General features: G+C 51.5%; 1 protein-coding gene across 1 annotated transcript in view; it reads right to left on the bottom strand.

Moving 5' to 3' along the window:
* Positions 1 to 17,219, bottom strand: part of PCNX3 (pecanex homolog 3 (Drosophila)) — a 43,950-nt gene that overhangs the window by 16,625 nt on the left and 10,106 nt on the right. The window contains exons 7-22 of the mRNA XM_015423900.1: positions 16,441 to 16,570; positions 16,191 to 16,360; positions 14,730 to 14,826; positions 13,804 to 13,939; positions 11,463 to 11,623; positions 10,617 to 10,770; positions 8,636 to 8,668; positions 8,068 to 8,239; positions 7,835 to 7,945; positions 7,111 to 7,202; positions 5,878 to 5,987; positions 5,552 to 5,657; positions 5,105 to 5,197; positions 4,693 to 4,843; positions 1,440 to 1,587; positions 488 to 665 (exon numbers count right to left, since the gene is read on the bottom strand). Of these exons, the coding sequence (XP_015279386.1) occupies positions 488 to 665; positions 1,440 to 1,587; positions 4,693 to 4,843; positions 5,105 to 5,197; positions 5,552 to 5,657; positions 5,878 to 5,987; positions 7,111 to 7,202; positions 7,835 to 7,945; positions 8,068 to 8,239; positions 8,636 to 8,668; positions 10,617 to 10,770; positions 11,463 to 11,623; positions 13,804 to 13,939; positions 14,730 to 14,826; positions 16,191 to 16,360; positions 16,441 to 16,570 (2,042 nt within the window). The remainder of the gene's footprint in view (positions 1 to 487; positions 666 to 1,439; positions 1,588 to 4,692; positions 4,844 to 5,104; positions 5,198 to 5,551; positions 5,658 to 5,877; positions 5,988 to 7,110; positions 7,203 to 7,834; positions 7,946 to 8,067; positions 8,240 to 8,635; positions 8,669 to 10,616; positions 10,771 to 11,462; positions 11,624 to 13,803; positions 13,940 to 14,729; positions 14,827 to 16,190; positions 16,361 to 16,440; positions 16,571 to 17,219) is intronic.

The raw sequence follows: 17,219 nt of genomic DNA, 5'->3' as shown, positions 1-17,219 counted from the left end.
TATATTTCAGTAATTGTTTTAGCTACCATGAGCATTTTTTTAAATCAACCACATGGCCAATAAACACTGCAAATAAGTGAGAATGTATGACTGGTGGAAGAGTGTCTTGAACTGCAGAATCCCAGGGTGGAGCGGAGAGACTGAGTGGATTGTAGGAGGCTGACTGCGCTAGGCCTTCTGGGTCAACGAGCCAGAAGTGAAAGCCAGATGGGGGAGGGAAGCTTCCAAGATTTTGAACCATCCCACTTGCAGAATAAATGCAGGCTAAGCACAAAGCACATTTTTGAAGGGATGATTAGGAGCCAAACAATGGTGGCCTTCGCTGGTATAGGCAAGCCGCCCGAGTCCCTCTGAGTGCCACCGATCTGGTATCTGCGTCGACTGATTTCCAACACAAACGCCGGACCACGTGGGACACCCTGCCAAGCGTTACCCTAGATCCTCAGTCCCACGAACGACACCCTGAGCCCCACGGACCAGCACGCACCTTGCTGAAGAGAACGGACATGACGAAGTAGTCGGTGAGGAAGCCCTCCGAGTAGTGCTTGTAGTCGAACTGGAAGAAGAGGACGGTGAAGCCGAGCGTGATGTACTGCTGGGGAGGGCAGCAAAAAGAGCACCGCAGAAGCTTCATGCCTGCGACAGTGATGAGAAGGGCATGGCAACTGGGATGGAGGGGAAAGGGAGAAAGAAGGTGGCACACGGTTTTTTGTTTTGTTTTTTTTGAAGGAATCCTGGAGGCTGAACCCATTGCACCACTGTTTGGATACATTTTTAAGCTTCCCTCTCTGGTCTCGGGGAAATCCTGCTCAGCCCCCTCCTCCCTTCGGCTCCAGTGGTTCTGCCCCGGCCTCGAGCAGACACACTCAAGCAGGCCTCTGCAACCTGAGAAACTACAGGCTTGCTTTACGGAAGAGAACTTGACATTTCCCAGATGCCCAATTCCAGACCAAGCTCTACGCTTTTGCAAAGCAATCACAGGAGCATTCGGCCGTGCAGGGCAGGCAAGGAAGACTGCAGAGCTGAGTTCCGGCCTACGATTCAGCCAAATGGAGCCCCGCAACAGTCTGACGCTTATGGCTGTAAGAGATGAGCTAGACAGCCTCAGAAGCCCAGGAGGAAGGGGGGTTTAGCATGGAAGACTTCAGGAGCCTGTAAGCTCCTCGCTCCTTCCCAGAACCAGGACATGGTGCCATCCCAAAATGTTCCTTAACGGCTACAATTCATAAAGATTGCAGAGTCCAGCTGCTCCTGCTGCAAGATTTTTAGCAGAGGAGTCGCAGCACCACCCCCTGTGCAATCTTAGACCCCCTTCCTGGCCTGCAGGACTGGCAGTCACCATTCGTAGTGCAGCCCCACTACGAACCGTTCCCTGCTTCCCCCCACACCCCCCAGCCAATCCCACAAAGCAGGACGGCAATCTAAAGTGCAGCACCTACTAGATGCAAAACTTGTCCTGCCGCGGGGCGCTGACCAGATGGGCGTCAATGGTGAGGGCGTTGAGCACCACAGCTGGGTAGATGAAGTACTTCTCCACGCACTGGAGCCAGGCATAGAGCTTCTCAAACCACATCAGCTGGGCAGCACCTGAAGAAGGGGAAAGGAGTTCGCTGGGGACGGCTGTGGCATCCCCTCATCTATCAGCTTCCAAAGTTGCCACAGAGCAGATTGGACCACCTAACACACCATTCTGACCAGCAGGGGGTGAACAAGGGCTCGGGCAGTGCCCCTGTGCACTAAACCTGAGATGTCAGGGATTGCACTGGGGACATTTCTGCAGTTCCCTCTGATGGCAGCTCCTCTACCTAAGAAGAGGATACAGAAGTACCTGCACAACACACATGTAGAAGAAGAAGAAGAAGAGAAGAGATTGGATTTATACCCCGCCCTTCACTTGGAGTACGAGTGAATCTTGGAATTCACTGCCACAGGAAGTGGTGGTGGCTACAAGCATGGACGGCTTCAAAAGGGAATTAGATAAGCATGTGGAGTAGAGGTCCATCAGTGGCTATTAGCCACAAGGTATAGATAGGGGCTCTGGGGCAAGAGAGGCTCTGTCTTCTTGGTGTTTGGGGGGGGGTCAACAGTGGGAGGGCTTCTAATGTCCTGGCCCCACTGGTGGACCTCCTGATGGCACCTGGTATTTTTGGCCACTGTGTGATACAGAGTGTTGGACTGGATGGGCCTTTGGCCTGATCCAACATTGGCATCTCTTATGTTCTTATGAATCCGTTTATATCCTGCAAGGAACACCCAGAGAAGGTAAAAATCAATGTGTGTATTATGTGCCATCAAGTCGCTTCTGACTTATGGGGACTGTATGAATTAATGACCTCTAACATGCCCTGTCGTTGACAGCCTTGCTCGGGTCTTGCAACCTGAGGGCCGGGGCTTCCTTGATTGAGTCAATCCATCTCATCTTGGTTCTTCCTCTTTTCCTGCTGCCTTCAACTTTTCCTAGCATTATTATCTTTTCCAGTGGGTCTTGTCATCTCATGATGTGATCAAAGTATGATTACCCTCAGTTTAGTTTTTTAAATTTCTTTTTTAAAAAACTGAAAAAAGAATAAAGGGGAAAAAAATTAAACCCCTGCAACTAATTTTTTTAAAGGAAAAAAAAAAGATACACATAAAGACAAATATATAACAAATAGTGGTGGTGGATCAACACATAATTTTCTATAAATAGTGTCCAAATACCTAAAAATAAGTCCATATGCAATTGCTGTCTATATACCATGCGTTCAAATGTTAATAGAGTTCTAAGGCCCTCAATCCATTGATTTACTGAGCGGTGGGATTTATCTCAGCTAAGCGGTTGTAGCTTCTAGGAAGGCTTGATTTGTCAATAAACACATAAAACAATAAAAGCTAAACCATCGCTAAAAAAAGAGAGTTAATGCTAAATTAGGAATGGGCAGGAAAGCCCATTCCAGTCTGGCTTTCGCCCGGGGCATGGGACAGCGCTGGTCGCCCTTACTGACGACCTCCGTAGACATCTGGATCGAGGCGGTGTGGCAGCGCTGCTGCTGTTAGATCTGTCGGCTGCATTTGATACGGTCGACCATCAGCTGCTGGCCCACCGCCTTGCCGACGTGGGGATTCAGGGGCTCGCCCTTCAATGGCTTGCCTCTTTTCTCCAAGGTCGGGGACAGAGGGTTGTGCTAGGGGAGCAGCAGTCCCGGAGGCACCTGCTCGAATGTGGAGTGCCTCAGGAGGCAGTACTCTCCCCGATGCTATTTAACATATACATGCGCCCCCTTGCCCAGATTGTCCGGAGGTATGGGCTTGGGTGTCATCAATATGCCGATGACACCCAGCTCTATCTGATGCTGGGCGGCCAGTTGGACTCCGACCCAGAAGATCTTCACTGGGCCCTACAGGCCGTGGCTGGGTGGCTCAGGCTGAGCCGGCTGAAGCTGAATCCGGCAAAGACAGAGGTCCTGTGCCTGGGTCGGGGGGGGGGATGGGATTGGGGCTCCCGCTCCCAGCCTTCGATGGGGCTCCTCTCGTTTCAGCTTCGGAGGTTAGGAGTTTGGGAGTGCTCCTGGACCCCACCTTAACGATGGAGGCCCAGGTGGCAGCCACTGCCAAAGCAGCCTTCTATCATCTACGGCTGGTGCGGCAGTTGGTCCCCTTCCTTAGCCGCGGCGATCTGGCCACAGTGATCCATGCAATGGTCACCTTGAGGTTAGACTACTGCAATGCTCTCTACATGGGGCTGTAGCTGGTGCAGAATGCGGTGGCCAGGTTGTTGGTGGGTGCCCCTAAATGGGAACACATCCAACCTGTGCTGAAAGCGCTGCACTGGCTGCCTATAGCATACCGAATTCGCTTCAAAGTGCTGATGCTTACCTTTAAAGCCCTATATGGCCAGGGTCCGGCATACCTGAGGGACCGCCTTTCCCCACACAGGCCCCAAAGAGCACTTTGGTCGGGGTCGCAACACCGCCTGGTGACCCCAGGCCCTAAAGAGGCCAGGCTTGCTGCCACGAGGGCCAGGTCCTTCTCGGTGGTGGCTCCTACCTGGTGGAATGAGCTCCCGGAAGAGATCAGGGCCCTGAGGGACCTCTTACAGTTCCGCAGGGCCTGCAAGACGGAGCTCTTCTGCCAGGCTTTTGAGTAGGAGCTGCCGCCGCCACTACCACCACTGTGCAACTGCAGAGCAGTATCGCCAGGTTGGGCCGCTTGGTCATCTGGAACATCGTGGCCCATGGCGTCCCCTCTTTCTGATCCCTTCCTGATATGCAATGGGGAGTGTGTATTTATAGTCTCTCATGTATCCTGTTTGATGTGAATTCTAGTCTTAACTGTTTTAACCTGCTTTACCGCTATTGCACATTGTGCCTATGTAAGCCGCCCTGAGCCCGTATGCGGGGAGGGTGGGGTATAAATGAAATAAAATAAATAAAGGCCAAAAGGAATCAACAAACCAATTCACTCAGAAGCTTTCCAGAATAGGCGAGTTCCACACTGGGAGGCCTGCTGGAACGCAAGCTGGAGAACGGAGCCCCAACAAGGTTTGTTGGCGGGTGGGGAAGGAGATGGACCTGCCAGGGTTCACACCTGCCTGGGATCTCTGCTCTCGTATGTGGACACCATAAAAGCAAACCCCAACACCCAACTCCTGGAAGCCTGGGAAGGGGGTTTGCACCCAGGCATGCACATACCCTCCCCCCGCCTAGCACTTACTGCGCACTTCAAACTGGCTGTACTCCCGTGGCTTCAGCACAGGTTGCGAGAGGCAGAACCAGGGCAGCTGCTTCCGTAACTGGGGCAAAAGGTAGTGAGTGAGGAAGCCCACCAGGCCCGCCAAGGCGTAGAGCACATACCCTAGAACAGACTGAACACAGCACAGTTAACAGTCACGGAGACAGGGCTTGAAAGGGAGAAGACGCAAAGACACATCCGAGAAAACTGTGGCTCAAACGCAAGGGACAGGAGCCTCCATGCACATGTGTGGCACAACGGCACAACCACAGCCAGCCTCAGCCACTCCCACTCGAGGTACATTCAACGATACCCCAAGACGACAAACAAGGGCCCCAAATACCGCCAACCTCCCCCCCCCCTGCTTCTGCAATGCCCCTCTTCTCAAGAGTACCTCAAGAGCAATGAAGACTGTGCTGGCACTGATAGCAAAAGTCAGGACAGCGATGACCAAACACATAACCAGGTCTGAGTGAAGGATCTCCCTCTGGGGTACGGCAAGGATGGGACAAAATGAGAGGACAAAGTGAGAGGCTGGGGACTTTTGGGACACACAGTCCCCTCCTCCCAAGGATAATCGGGCCCTTGTTTCTGGCCCCTGACCTCCGCCTCCCCCCCAAGTAAGTGCCCCTCCAGTTTCTCCAGGCCAAGCCAGCTTCACAAGACTGACTACCACTCTACTTATGCTTTCCCCCCTTTGCTTACTGCCCTCTTTCGGCTCCGTTCCTTCCATTAGGAGCACAGATGAGGAAGCAGTTGCAGGGCCTGAATCCTCCTTGGGGTACCCCCCCCGCCTGCAGCAACTCCACACCCTCCCCCCAGCTTCTCCAAAGCCCCTCACCAGAGAGCTGCGCAGTTTCTCAGGCAGTGGGTCCTTAACGCCGACAGGGGGGCTTTCTGCATTGCGGTTTTCGAACTCGGGGAACAGCTTCGTTCGGATCAAAGCCCTGTGGGGGGGGGTGGACACACCCTCGGTGAGACCCCAGAAGTCTTGTCTTTTTTCTCCCCACCTTACAACCATCTGGAGAGTCCCTATCAATTCTCTCCTCCCGGCAGGACACACCACCACCCCTCCTCCCACTGCCGCTTCAACCAGCTACCTCCCACTGCACTAATCTCCTCATAACCCACCCCTGAGGCCCTGCTACGGTAGCACCCCCCACAGACCAGAGAACAGTGGGGTCGCTGCTCTGGCGGCTCAGGTGATACGAGAGAGCCATAAGGAGGCCGCAGAAGACGGAGAAGAAGACGGGCACGTGCTGGTCACCCCATGGCGCCTGGAGGATAACAAGAAGAGAGAAGAGTCAGCCCAGGGTGGACTACCCTGCACCTGAACCTCTCAAAGCCTAACCCCAATGAATTCAGCAACAGGCGGCCCTAAAAAGATCCCCCAAAGACCTTCCCCCCTAATCTTGTGGGGGGATCAGACCAAAAATGTTATCTGTTTCTAGCCCCGCTGTTGCTAGTAGCTGTCATCTAGATGTTTCTGGAAGTTCAGTAGGACCAGCTGAAGGTGACAGCGATCTTGCTGTCCATCCTCAGCAGCTGGTACTCAAAAGGGTAAACTACCTCCAGATATGGAGGACAGGTTTATCAATGGCTACTGGCCATGGTGACTGAGGGGAATGTCCACATTCGGAGGCACTAAGCCTCTGAATTCCAGAGCCAGGAGGCAGCATCAGGGGAAGGCCTCTGCCTCTATGCCCTGTTGTTGGACCTCCAGAGGAACTGGTTGACCACTGTGAGACACAGAATGCTGGACTAGATGGACCACTGGTCTGATCCAGCAGGGCTCTTCTTATGTTCTTATGGGGGCTTCATTTTCATCTATGGTGGATAAGAAACACTGTAGACTTGGCCTTCATAGAAGCCTTTAAAAAACCCTTTAAAGTGGCTTCCCATCATTGCATCTTGCAACAGAACTTAACAAGTTAATTATGCATTGTGTACGTTTGCCCGCCTTCCCTGAAATTAGTGACCATCAAGGCCACTGGTGGCCCCAAGTTCTAGCATTATGAGAAAATCATGTTTTCAGTCGATGGTCCCACCAGTCTCTCTTTTGCTAAGTGACTTAACCAGCCAGAGGGACATCTGGCAACTCGACCAGCATCCACCAGCATCTCTTGATTGGGCAAACTGAGGGCAGAGTCTCTCAATGAATGGGTGGAGGAGAGTGGGGGGGGGGCACAGAGTACCAGGAGAGAAGTAAAATGCCTGTGGTGTATGTGTGTGTGTGTGTGGGGGACACTACGCGCTCCACTTCAGCATACTCTCACCCGGTGACAAAAAACAGTCCCTTCGCAGCCTGGATGTCACCTGGGGCATAGTTTAAAACCCATCTCAGTCCCATAAGGCCAGACTAGACCCACTTGCACCCACCACCCAATGAAGACCAGGTACCTTGATGGCTCCAAGGCAGAAACCATACAGAAGGGCAGCCACAAGGATGCTGCGAAGGAGGCCGAAGAGGGCAGTGAGGGGGCTGGTAGCAGCTGAGAAGAGAAAGAAGGCGGACCCATAAATACCCTGGTTTCCTCCCTTTTGGCCCACCCTTGGCTGGGGGAATCATGCACAGCACCACCTGCTGCCCACTATAGGGTACCACTGGCCCCATGTTTTCACCCTGCCTTGTGCATTAACACATTAATGAATCCCAACAGGACAACCCTACGACAGGGCCAAATGCCAGGTTTCTTCCACCAAGTGACTACCAACCACCTCCCCACTGGGGAGAGGAAGGTCTGTCCCACAGGTAGGCTTCAGAAACAGAAGCTGACCACCGTAGCCCTCCGTGGTCCAGCCAAGGATGAGCAATCAGAGACAAATACAGTCAGTATTACACCATCCTTCCTCTAAGGACTTCCCAGACAAGAAAACTGGTCTTTCCCCTTCCCTTTACAACAATCCTGCGAGGTAGTAGCTCAAGTTCACTGGCAGAATGCAGATTCAAGCCCAGGTGTCCCCAGTCTTAGCCCAGGATGACCTCTGGGGTCACCTTCCAACTCTAGAACAAGCAACGGAGGTTCACATTTGCCTTTTGCAAATCGAGGAGACTTTCCATCCCTCAAGTGGAACCCAAGAGTTCTCAACCCCCTCCCCCCTCCCTTTGCCCTGCTTTTTGCACCTGTTCCGCCGAAGATGTGCATGTCCACCTGCTCCAGAAGATACATGAAACATGTGTTGACTTGAGGGAGGAGTCCAAAGAGGAAGATGACGGGGAAGCAAAGGGTGAAAACTGGGGGGGGGAGAGAAGAGAAATCAAGTCAGAGACCACCACCACCACCTCACTGCCCAAGGATTCCACAATCCCCCTGCATAATAAACCCATACCCACCCATTCCATATTTGGCCACTCACCGGTAACCACGTCACGGGCACAGTAGAAGAAGTCGGAAGAGAAGAGTGCGAGGCCATAGAAAGCAACAGGAGGGAAGGGCACAGCACGGGCACACAGATCCAGCAGCCAAATCAACAGACACGCCACACAGAAGTAAACGGGCCGGCTGTAGGCAATGATCCAGTTGTGCCCCTGTCGACAGAGGGTGAGGCTGTAAGAGCAGGGGGCCATACCTGCTTTGTGTTGGGCACAGCATCTAAACGTAAGGCACATGCAAGGGCCTGCTGGGAAGGGAATGCTGAACTCCTGCTTCTCGGGTCTCATCTCTAGGGTATCACTGAAGACACTGGAGAGGCACATCTGATGCCACCTTTGCTTAGGAGCTGCTCAAGGTGGGGTGTGGTTGCTTGCATGGCCCCCTCTCTGTGGTTCTTGGATGCAGAGGGGTTGCTTACGAAGCACAGCTGTGCCAAAAATTCTCTGGGTGAAGGCACTCTCAGCAAAGGGAAGCCCTTCCGCTTCACTGAGCTACCCACTTTCACCCCCACATTATCAAGCCCACCAAAGCTATGGCAGCTGGATACTCACGTGCATCGGAGAAGCAGCGTCAGGTTGCACACTCTGTAAAAAAAATATTATAATATAATAACAACAACAACAACAACAACAACAGCAGCAGCAACAACATCCCAAAAGTAGTCGGGAGGCAGCAGAAAAATCACCTGCCAGAAATCACTGTTGGCGCTGTTAAGGGAAAGCAGTGTTGACAATTCACCAAGGACAGAGTGCTACAAGTTTGTCAGTGAAGAGGAAACTCCAGCTCTGGGTCTGCTGCCAAGGTACAAAGTAGCTGGGAGAGGGGAGTCATCAGCAGAAGTGACATCTGAAGGGGAGAAGAGCCCTAACTCTGCCTGCTGGTCTTCCCCTGCAACCACCCTTCTCTAACTTCCAGACACAACACATGAGGGCCAGTCAGAAAGTCAGGACTGCAGAGGAAAACCAAAGCCCCCTTTTCTCTGGCCCACTTCTCCTCCCCTGTACATTATGGGCAAAATTTTATTTATTTATTTTATTGCATTTATACCCCGCCCTCCCCGTGAACGGTAAGGATAAGGAATGCCACAAATGAACATCCCAAGTTTAAAACATACAAGTCTTATCTAAAGTGAACACCTGAAGCTGCATTATACTGAATCAAGACCCTTGGTCTATCGAGGTGAGTCTGGTCTGATTGACAGTGACTCTCCAGGGTGGCAGGCAGAGGTCTCCCACATCGCCTGCCACCTGGCCTTTTAACTGGAGATGCCAGGAACTGAACCACTGAACTTTTTCTTTTGGCTATATTTTACATTTCTCGTATTGCGTGGGAATCTTTGCAAATGACAAGACTCTGTTCTCACAACACAGCCTCTGCAACACATGCCACTGTGCCTCAGAGACCAACTAGGTGGGCCTTCTTTTCATAAACAATGCCAAGCTGTAGATCAGCCTAAATGTGAAACACTATTCATCAAAGACTTTACTCAACAAATACAGGAGATATTAGGAAACATATGTCACTCATCCAAGACTGGAGTAGGCAGAAGGATGGTTTTAAAGTTCTAATAATAATACAAACATGTAACCAAGTTTGCATTTCATAAACAAAATGCTTCTCAAAAAAGTACTTCTGTATAAATGTATATTTCACATCGATCTGAACCCAAATGCCATCATAACATTCTACATGTACATCACCCACCTCCACCCAATGAGTTACTTCAGTTCACCTGACCGTTAATGCACTTTAGTATTTGTATGGTTCCCTTTGAGGTTAGGCCTCTGTGTCAAGCGGCTCACGCTTGGTGATTTTAGCCATGCTGGTGACCAACCCTTCGTTCTTTACATCAGGGAAGCTGCTCAAACAGCACATGGAGCTTTTGTGTTCTCTGTGACAGCCCACTGCCACCACAAGGTAAGAACTGAGGCCCAGCAGGAGCACATGACCAAAGCGTTTGTCTGCCTCCTCTCTCAAAAGCAGGGCAAACGTAAGTATGGGGAGAGACTCCCCACGACTTGGCCAAATGACATCCTCACTGCATGGGAAGGGACCCCTGTACATAAAGGGCATGTGAAAAGGACAGAAGTCATAACAGCATCTGGGGCGAGAAGGCATCCATAGGTAGCAAAACTCCATTCAAATCCAAAGAGATCAAGGTTAAGGGACACCAGAGAATGTCACACTGTTTGGGAAGCCTCCACGGCTGATGGGCAGCCTGGGGCACCGGCCCCCAAGTGGCAAAGGATGGAGTTGGTTGTGGCCTGCCCAGACAGGGCTAAGACACAAGAGTCCAGGATACACTCTACTTTTTTTAAAGGGAGGGGCTGTAGCTTAGAGGCAGAACATCTGCTTGGCATGCAGAAAGTCCTGGCATCTTCAGTTAACAGGACCAAACAGTTGGTGTTATGAAAGGCCCTGAGGCCCTGGAGAGCCCTTGCTAGTCTGAGTAGACAATACTGACCTTGATGGGCCAAGGGTCTGACTCGGTATAAGGCAGCTTTGTGTGTTTTCAGGAAGAAAAGGTCTCACCTTCAGCAGGGAGTACTGGCAGCTGGCGATGACCACGCAGAACTGGAACACCCAAATGTCCCGGAAGAAGCCCTGAAGGAGGAGCAGATAGCCAAGAAAGGCTACCAAGCTCACCAGTGACACCACAAACACATTTTCTGCCACCCGCCGGTTCCTGGAGAGGCAGGAGAAGAAAGAACAATAGCTAATTGTTTGAACCAGCTAATACGGGAGATCCCAATTCCAGGACACCTGCAATCCACACCTTCGTTTGTTCTCTAATTAAATGGGAGTGCTGAGCTCTGGAAGCCCATGCAGGGTGCCGTGCCTTGCTTCCGTCATGCTGATAGCATCTGGGAACAGGGCACAGAACTCCCAGTCACACCCAAGACCCAGCACAAAACCTTGCAGAAACTGCTAATTGGAGCACAGCAATAAGGAAGCTCCGGTTCACGTAAGGATACACCTATTAGTGCTTCTACTGGGGTCAAAGGTATGCACTGAAAGGCTGCTTTGAAGGCAGGTGGCAATAAAAATGGCGCCGTCACTTCCCCCAAATGACTGTCCAGATTCACCCAGGTGTCCAGTGTGAGAATTCACAGCTCATCTGGCCAGGCACATCTACCAGGATTCCAGTTCTCCACAGCTCTTTGGGCTGTGAAGAGGCTGAGAAAACTGAAAGCAATGGAGAACCAATATCCCTACAGGCGCCACGCACCCGCCCCCCCCACTCCAACCCTTGGATCTGGCAAAACCTTGCAGGCATCTGCTTGTGCTTCCACGCCTGGCATGATGCTTGGAGGATGGCACAGGGGAACGCAGACCAGCCTGGACCAGCTAGAGCAGCCACTGGGGTCAGGTGCTTACCGATCCAGCAAAGCCAGCAGGGCCAGGCGGTCATAGCGCACACGCATCCAGTGCCCAGGCAGCACCCAGAACTTGTAGTACTGGCGAGGGTGGCACTTGTCCTCAATCATCAGCGTGTTCTCCTGGGACTCGTGCAGTGATTCTTGGTCCAGAAGGTCAAACTGAGGAGGGAGGGGGGAAATCAACAGGTGTAGAAATGCCTCATCCACTGACCTCTGCAGCGACCATTTCCTTTCCACAAACCCAGGCACAGGCTGCATACCACAACCACCTTAGATTTTTGGGAAAAGGAGCACAAGCAACTACTTAGTTCTCATGGTAGGGAAAAAATAAATCCTTGAAAACACGAAGACGGCTTGAGGTTAGGCACAGAGGGCAAGATAGATAAGACTAAGCATGGAGTGGAGAAAGCAGAGAGGGAAAACTGTTATCAAAGACAAAAGTAAGCAGTTCTTCACTCAAAGGTCAATTAACTGGTGGAATGCAGTGGCACAGGATGTAGCAACGTCTACACTTGGCTGCCTTTAAAAGCGGACCAGGCACTCATAATGGGCAGATTTATCAGTGACGACTGAGTCAATGGAACTTCCACATTCAGAGGAAGTAGCCCTCTAAATATCAGCTGCTCAGGTACAGCAGCAGGGGGAAGCCTTTGGTTTCCATGCCCTGCTTGTCGGCCTTCCTGGAGCACTGTGAGAAAAGAATCTAAGTATTTCTTATTTTATAAATTACCCTTAAAAATGGTTTCAGAAAATGTCCGCGTTGGTCTGCAGTAGAACAACTAGAACATAAGAACATAAGAGAAGGCAATGTTGGATCAGGCCAATGGCCCATCCAGTCCAACACTCTGTTACACAGTGGCCAAAAATACCAGGTGCTATCAGGAGGTCCACCAGTGGGGCCAGGACACTAGGAGCCCTCCCACTATTGTCCCCCCCAAGCACCAATAATACAGAGCATCACTTGCCCCAGAGTCCCTAACTAGATTCAAATTCAGTAGCACCTTAGAGACCAACAATACTTTTCTGGATAAAGCCTTTGACAGTCAACGCTCCCTTCATCAGATATGAGTTGGAATGGAAATGTCTTAGTCCTTATATCCCAGTTGGAAGGTAGGAGGGGTGTTGGTGTTGCAAAGAAGGAACTCAGGATGTAAATGTACAATGCCCACAATGATTAGCATTAAAAACAGATATATTTTTGTGGATTCAAATGGGAGGCTGAATAGAACAGATCCAATTGACAATTACGTCCCCTTACCTAGAACCTCAAAGGGTGGGGAAACAAACTCCGCAGTGCTGAATTTGTATTGCTCTTATGTAGGTCTGGTACTTTATGCTTGCAGAGACATGGTCCCAAGAGTCCAGTCTGGTGTAGTGGTTAGGAGCGCAGCCTCTAATCTCAGAGAACCAGGTGTGATTCCCTACTCCTCCACATGCAGCTGCTGGTGTGACCTCAGGTCAGTTATAAGTTCCTTCAGAGCTGTTCTCTCAAGGGCAGTTTTCAAGAGAGCTCTCTCAGCCCCACCTACCTCACAGGGTGTCTGTTGTGGCGAGGGGAAGGGATTGTAAGCAGCTCTGAGACCCCTCCTCCAGGTAGTGAAGGGCGGGATATAAATCCAATCTCTTCTTCTCACCTGCCCTCCAGGGATATCATACTTTTACAGTACCACCCTTAGCACCTGCGTAAATTACTCCCTATCCCCCCCAGCTCCCTCCCCCCATATAATTACACTGGAACCTCATTTTTTAACAATTATTTTAATAATTTTTACAAGTTTGAGAGTATTATACTCTCTCTCACTCACAAAAAATATCAATGGGCGCCCCAGTAGCACTCGGAGAATAAAAAGGCCTTGCCACACTTTCTAGAGGCGAGAAGGCCAAAAACAGAGGTCAAAACCTGCAGGGGCTTGCTGCACTACAGGCCCATAACCCCTCCCATCCCTGGCGTGGTTGTCAGGTTCTCCAAAGGAAAGGCCTGCATCTTAGCAAAGCTCCTTAAACAGATACTGCTGTTTCCCTCCTTGCCCTCATCTGCACTGAGCCAGCTATGAGTTCAGCAAGCACATATGACAGCAAACACAGGTGAGAAAAAACTGCCAGTCTGACACTTCCTGTGTGGCAGAATTCAGGGCCCAAATACAAAGGGAAGTGCTGGAGTTTTAGACTGGCGGCTTTATTTTTTAAAGACCACACAAGGAGTCTCAGCGCTCCCAGGGGAAAACAGTACAGCCTCCTGCTCCCTGAAGCTGATTAGGACGGATCCCAAGCTGGAGGTTCCATTGACGCACTCTTCAGGTCTGACCCCCACCACCCACCCCTAACTCAGGGGGCCTCACCTCGGGGATCTCCAGAGGCACCCTGCGCACTTGCATGCCCTGAAGAACCACGGGCCGTGGCTGCAGCAGCGTGAGGGCGGGAGTTCCTTCAGGCACCTCTGCGGAGTTGAAGCTAGAAGAATGTGAATGTCTGTCCCTGCCAAAGCAAACAACGGGTGAAAGGGCAGTAATCACCCAAACAATGTCCACGGGAAAGCACCACACCCCAAAGACAACACGGCCATTGGACAAAGAGGTCCTCATGGATAAGAAGCGCTTTCTTGGTACTTTGGGCTTCACTTAGAACCTCTGAAGCCACTTCAGCCACAGATTTATTTACATGTCCCACGAACAAAAGGTTGGAGTGCGGTGAGCAAGAGAGAAATGCCCTGATGCGGCAAGGGGTTCAGTCACTTGTGTTTAACCCTGCCCCCCAACACCCTGTTTCTACTGAGAAAGGAAACGGTCGAGACCAAAGAATTCCCCATCCACCTATTCCCAGGACACTTCAGTCTGCCACACAGCAGAGGGCTTGTTTGCTAACTATTCATTCCAATGTCTAGCTCAACCCCTCCCAAAGGCTCTGCCTAGAAACTGTAACAGAAAAGAACTCTGGGATGATGTCCTGCAATTTCACTACATGAGGTCCTGCTTGTGGGACAAAATCGGGTGAATGGGACAGAAGCAGGGAACATCACGTTCCTCTGCTATGTAAATGCAGGATTCTTTGCCAAAGGAGAAAAACACGCAAAGAGAACCAGAGGCCCGTACCGCTTCAAAGTTCTCAAAAACATGGTGAGATTCCTCTTTTGGCTTCACCGTCACAGCACCAGGTATTAGTCAACCACCTGGGCTGGGGGCCCTTCACTCCCTCGTCTGAAGCCCCTTGGTTAGGGAATGGCATGCATGACAATGGCTGCTTAGAGCTCAGACAAAGAAGGCCTCACCAGCCGCTGTTGGTTGTGTGATCCACTCCAACCTGCTGGCTAATTGGGTTCTCGTAGCCACCCCCTGCCACACCGAAAGTGTAGGAGCGCCGGACTCCTAGAGGAAAGGGAAGAGGAACTATTGAATACAAACGATTTTTTAAAATAGCAACTAAAGGTGTTCTTCTTACAAACATCACCAAAAGGAAACCCATGGGAGATCTGCCCAGAACAAAACTATGGAATGGTGCAGCAACAGGGCAACAGCCGTCAGAAAGGCCCTTGGAGATCTAGAACGCAACTCCTGCCACAACTCCTCTAAGCCACCTCCACACACACAATTATATCACTTCAGCAAACCTTAAAGCACAGTCAAGCACCTGCTCTGTTTACATTCAAACAGGAGTTGAAGCAAGGAGGGAGCAGGAACACAAGAGGCTGTTCATTTCTGCTTCTAAGCCCCTAGTTCATTACCTTGCCATGCCCTGAATAGCCCAGGCTGGCCTGATCTCATCAGATCCTGGAACCTAAGCAGGGTCATCCCTTAGAATCTGGATGGGAGACCACCAAGGAAGTCCAGAATTCCTAAACAGAGGCAGGCTATGGCAAACCACCCTCTTGCCTTGAAAACCCTACAGGGTCCCCATAAGTTGCAAGATGTGATAGTCCCACTGTACGCTGCATTGGTCAGGCCGCACTTGGAGTACTGTGTGCACCTGGAGTATTCTGGAGGCCTCACTTCAAAAAGGATGTGGACAGAATGGAGCTGGTGCAGAGGAGAGCGATGAGGATGATTGGGGGCCTGGAGACCAAGCCCTATGAGGAAAGGCTGAGGGACTTGGGAATTGTCAGTCTGGAGAACAGGAGGTTTGGGGGGGGGGGACATGATTGCTCTCTTGAAGTATTCGAAGGGCTGTCCCTTAGAGGAGGGCAGGGAGCTGTTCCTGTTGGCAGCAGAGGATAGGAACCGAAATAATGGATTTAAATTAAGGGTGGGAAGGTACCAGCCGGATATTAGGAAAACCTTTTTTACAATAAAAGAGTTGTGCAACTATGGAATCGGCTGCCTAGGGAGGTGGTGAGCTCCCACTCACTGGCAATCTTTAAGCAGCGGCTGGAAAAACACTCGTCAGGGATGCTCTAGGCTGATCCTGCATCGAGCAGGGGGTTGGACTAGATGGCCTGTGTGGCCCCTTCCAACTCTGTGACTCTATGATTCTAAGTCAGCTGCAAATTGAAGGCCCCCCCCCCAAAGAGTTTGTTACCCTCTCCCTACCCCAGGTGTGCCTGTCCACCAGAGGAAAAGACTATAGCCTTCCCTCAACTGAATAGGAACAGAAAGTGTTCCTTCTGTTGGGGGAGATCTTCTCCTACACCTGAAACACAGACAGGTGGTACAGCAGTCTTCTCACACAACGCCTGCAGGAGCCCCTGATGTGGCTCTGCCTTGGCCACTGTGCAGCCTCCCCCCCGCTCACTCACCACTCTCATCATAGAAGTAGTGCACGGCACCCTCAGAGGTATCGTCAAAGTTGCAGGCTTCGTGGATGGCGCCCCGTGGCAGCAGGAGGGAGCTGGCGAACTGCAGGGCCGAGGGGAGGGTGAGAGCACGGGAATGCGACGAGGCCCGGCCCCGCTGCAGATCCTGTAAACTGCACAAAGTGTGAGGGGGAGACAGTGAGCAACAGCTACATGAAAAGGCCCAGGCTGTTTGAAGAAGACAGGGGCTTACCTGGGTGGGGATCCCATCACTGAGGATGGGGGGGTGGGGTTGCTGCCTGCGTTATGCCGCCGCCTCATGGCCTGCATGCGCTTCACACTGCTGGACCGGTCTGGCTTGGGCCCTTCCTCACCGGCGGAAGCTGCAAGAGAGCGCCCACCAGAATGGCCAGCAAGGGGCCTGAGTTAAAGATGCAGGAGTATGTGCACACCATGCGCACGCACACTCAGAGCAGCTTATAATCTCCTTTTCCTCTCCCTCCCCACAACAGACACCCTGTACTGTAAGGTAGGTGGGGCTGAGAGAGCTTGAGATAATAGCTCTGAAGGAACTTGTGACTGACCCAAGGTCACACCAGGAGCTGCATGTGGAGGAGTGGGGAATCAGACACGGTTCTCCCAGATTAAAGTCCGCACTCCTAACCATTACACCAAACTGACACATGAACATGTGAAGCTGCCTTATACTGAATCAGACCCTTGGTCTATCAAAGTCAGTATTGTCTACAGACTGGCAGAGGGGCTCTCCAGGGTCTCAGACAGAGATCTTTCACATCGCCTACTGCCAGATCTTTTAACTGGAGATACTGGGGATTGAACCTGGGACCTTCTGCATGCCAAGCAGATGCTCTACCACTCAGCCACAGCTCAACGCCCCAATCTACAGCAGCCTGTCTCACACAGTGACCAACCAATTGCCCAGAGGGACCAATGAATGGGGCACAGAGACTGAGGTCTTCCCCTAATGTTGCCTCCTAGCACTAGCATTCAGAGGTTTGCTCCCCCAGAACA

Source organism: Gekko japonicus, unplaced genomic scaffold (assembly GCF_001447785.1).
Source record: "Gekko japonicus isolate JY-2015 unplaced genomic scaffold, Gekko_japonicus_V1.1 scaffold313, whole genome shotgun sequence".
Lineage (NCBI taxonomy): Eukaryota > Metazoa > Chordata > Lepidosauria > Squamata > Gekkonidae > Gekko > Gekko japonicus.
This window is presented reverse-complemented; position numbering and strand designations above follow the sequence as displayed.